The 1,053-nt window shown below is 35.6% G+C and overlaps 1 protein-coding gene across 1 annotated transcript in view; it reads right to left on the bottom strand.

Annotated features, from left to right (window-relative positions):
• The window catches only part of LOC119594533 (protein pigeon-like), a 22,146-nt gene that overhangs the window by 2,025 nt on the left and 19,068 nt on the right, over nucleotides 1–1,053 (bottom strand). Inside the window, exons 15-17 of the mRNA XM_037943564.1 lie at nucleotides 895–996; nucleotides 489–571; nucleotides 47–261 (exon numbers count right to left, since the gene is read on the bottom strand). Of these exons, the coding sequence (XP_037799492.1) occupies nucleotides 47–261; nucleotides 489–571; nucleotides 895–996 (400 nt within the window). The remainder of the gene's footprint in view (nucleotides 1–46; nucleotides 262–488; nucleotides 572–894; nucleotides 997–1,053) is intronic.

The following is a 1,053-nucleotide window of genomic DNA, read 5'->3' as shown; positions in this document are numbered from 1 at the left end:
CCTAGCACCGATGAAAACAGAAATTAAGTAAATCAATTTCACTTACCATACACGATCTCACGCAAGACATCCACATTCAGCTGCAATACGCCACGTTGCACATACTGCATGAAAACCAGGTGCGGTAAGCATCGGTGCGCAAGGTAGGCCAGAAACGAGTTGTATCCCTGAGGTAGTGGGAAAGCCACAGCCTCAGTTGCCGAGTGGTAGCGCTCCAGAAGTGTAAACAGACGTGTAGCAACAGCATCTTCCAACTGCTCACTGCAACAGAAAAGAGATTGCAATGGTTCTCTGATACAGCCAAAAGAAAAGAATGCTTGGATATGTATGGGAAAAAAAACATATACAATAAAAAGAAGTCTCAAAAATTCAAAAGAGATAATAAATAGTATGAGGCAGGTAACTAATACACTTAATTACATAACAAAATAAAAAAAACGTCTTTAAATCAATTTCCATATTCTTCTTTAAACATTTAGCTAACTTACATGAATGTAAAGCCTTTTTCACTCTTCTCTGTTGGCACAAGTGTCTGAGATGAACACAAGATGGAACACAGTCTTCGAGACACCTGAAAAACATTGGAACATCAGAAGATATTACTTTACTGAGTTTCATCATGATATAGAATGTAAACTAATTTATACAACTGAAAAGTTAAATTCTCTGCCTTCTGAAAATTGTCAGTTATTATGCAAAACATTATCTTTATGCCCTTTGTGATCTAATAAAATCACACACAAGGTGAAATGTCTAACATGCTAAAGTTACAGGAGTAAGACAGTTCTCCACAAACAGAGTAAAAGATCATTCAGAAAAAATAAAAGGTCTTATCAACATTATATACCATTAATAAGTATCTATAACTTTTATAAACAATTCAATATGACTTACCTGAAGTTGAGTACAAACATATTTGCTGGCAACTGCATGGACCCTCATGGGAGATTCATGAGGAAAGTGTTTCAAGCAGTACATACTCAGTTCCCTCAAGTTCTAAAATGATATGCAAGTCCTTAGTCATTCAGTTTGTAATAAGACAAGACAATAGTT

Source organism: Penaeus monodon, chromosome 34 (genome assembly GCF_015228065.2).
Source record: "Penaeus monodon isolate SGIC_2016 chromosome 34, NSTDA_Pmon_1, whole genome shotgun sequence".
NCBI classification, from domain to species: Eukaryota; Metazoa; Arthropoda; class Malacostraca; order Decapoda; family Penaeidae; genus Penaeus; species Penaeus monodon.
The sequence above is the reverse complement of the archived record's forward strand: the minus strand, read 5'-3'. Positions and strand labels throughout refer to the sequence as shown.